This window comes from Condylura cristata, unplaced genomic scaffold (assembly GCF_000260355.1).
Source record: "Condylura cristata isolate star-nosed mole 26May11 unplaced genomic scaffold, ConCri1.0 scaffold00015, whole genome shotgun sequence".
In the NCBI taxonomy this organism is placed as follows: domain Eukaryota; kingdom Metazoa; phylum Chordata; class Mammalia; order Eulipotyphla; family Talpidae; genus Condylura; species Condylura cristata.
The window spans coordinates 4,507,101-4,508,488 of NW_004567116.1; the positions used below are offsets into that span (position 1 = coordinate 4,507,101).

Consider the following 1,388-nt stretch of genomic DNA (forward strand, 5'->3'; position numbering starts at 1 on the left):
CCGCGCTGGCGGCCGGCGCCGCCGGGTCTGTCTGATGGTCGGGGCCCAGCTCGCTCATGATGCCCAAGACCAGGCTCTAACTGAATTGTTAGGGCCAGTCGGGGGGCTCCATGCAGGCCCCAGAAGGCCTCTGTTGTCACTGACCGTGGCCCGCGAGGCCCTGCAGAGAGGCAGGCCGCAGCGGCCTGGGCGAGTGGCGGCCCAGCGTGTGCGTCTCCGCGGGCAGGCGAGGCTGGCCACCGACCCCTTCCACACTCCGCTGCGACCGGCTGGCAGGGGACACTGCAGGGCTCCCCGGGGCCGCGCCCCTCTCGGGGCAGTGGCTGCTCACCTGGGTAGGCCGAGGCGCGGGAGTTCCTGGGGGGCTGGCTGTACTCGTTCTCCACGTGGACCGCGGGGCTGTCCGCCTGCGACCGGCGGACCGTGGTCGTGTGGTTGCGATGGAAAGACACTGAGCAGAGGCAGGAGACAGCTCGACTTGCTCCTGCGCCCACTCCCCACCCCCTTCCCAACAGCAACCCAGAAGTCTAACTAACGTCCTGTTGGAATAGGTGGCCGGAGCCACGGCACCCCGCGGGTCCTTCCATCAGCCCCCCCGCACCCCGCTTCCCGGAGAGGTTCATACTAGCAGCCGGGAGGCTGCTGGCGCAGCTTGGGGTTGACTGGCCAGGTGACGGGTGGGCGGGGCTTCGCCCACCTCTCAGAGTCCTCCCGCATTAGCCAGCGGGCTTAGCACCCTCGCGAAGGCAGCCGAGGGCCCACATGTTATAGAAAAGATTTGGAAATAGAACCGTCTGGAAGGATTTGGCCCTTGATCTGCGAGGCAGGAGAGCCGGGAGCCTTCCAGAGGGCGCCCGGCCAGGCGCCAGCCCGCCCCACACCTGGCCTTTGAGAGCCGGGGAGGCCCCTGGCCGGCCCTGCTCGCGCTCGCCTGAGCTCTCCCTGCTTTGGGGGTGAACAGGCCACGAAGCCCGCTGAGCTGCTGCTGAGTCCCGGAACGGAGAAGCAGCCTGCTTTCCAGTTAAGCAGCGGCCCCTCCTCCGAGTTCCACGGTGATCCCCAGACACGCAGCCGCTGGCTCGCTGGTCACCACGAGCCCCTCCCTGCCTCCCCCGCGGAAGCTGGCCTGGCTGTGGGAGGACCCGCCTCCCACACTTACTGTTCTGGTTCATCTCCGTGGGGCCGATCCACTGGCGCTGCTTCTTCTGGTGAACTGGGGGACAGACAGGAGAGGACCTCAGGGGGCTGGGGCGCTGAGGGGGAGGGGCAGGGCAGCCAGGCCGGGGGAGGGGCTGCTTCGGGGTGCTGCCCCCTGCAGACTTTGGGTCTGGGTTTTCTGACTGGCTCTGGAGGAGACCCTGTCCTGGGTGGAGCAGGTCCAGTGTCCC

At 68.3% G+C, this 1,388-nt stretch overlaps 1 protein-coding gene across 1 annotated transcript in view; it reads right to left on the reverse strand.

Moving 5' to 3' along the window:
• The window catches only part of CD5 (CD5 molecule), an 18,734-nt gene that overhangs the window by 3,458 nt on the left and 13,888 nt on the right, over positions 1-1,388 (reverse strand). The window contains exons 8-9 of the mRNA XM_004683392.1: positions 1,160-1,213; positions 332-451 (exon numbers count right to left, since the gene is read on the reverse strand). Of these exons, the coding sequence (XP_004683449.1) occupies positions 332-451; positions 1,160-1,213 (174 nt within the window). The remainder of the gene's footprint in view (positions 1-331; positions 452-1,159; positions 1,214-1,388) is intronic.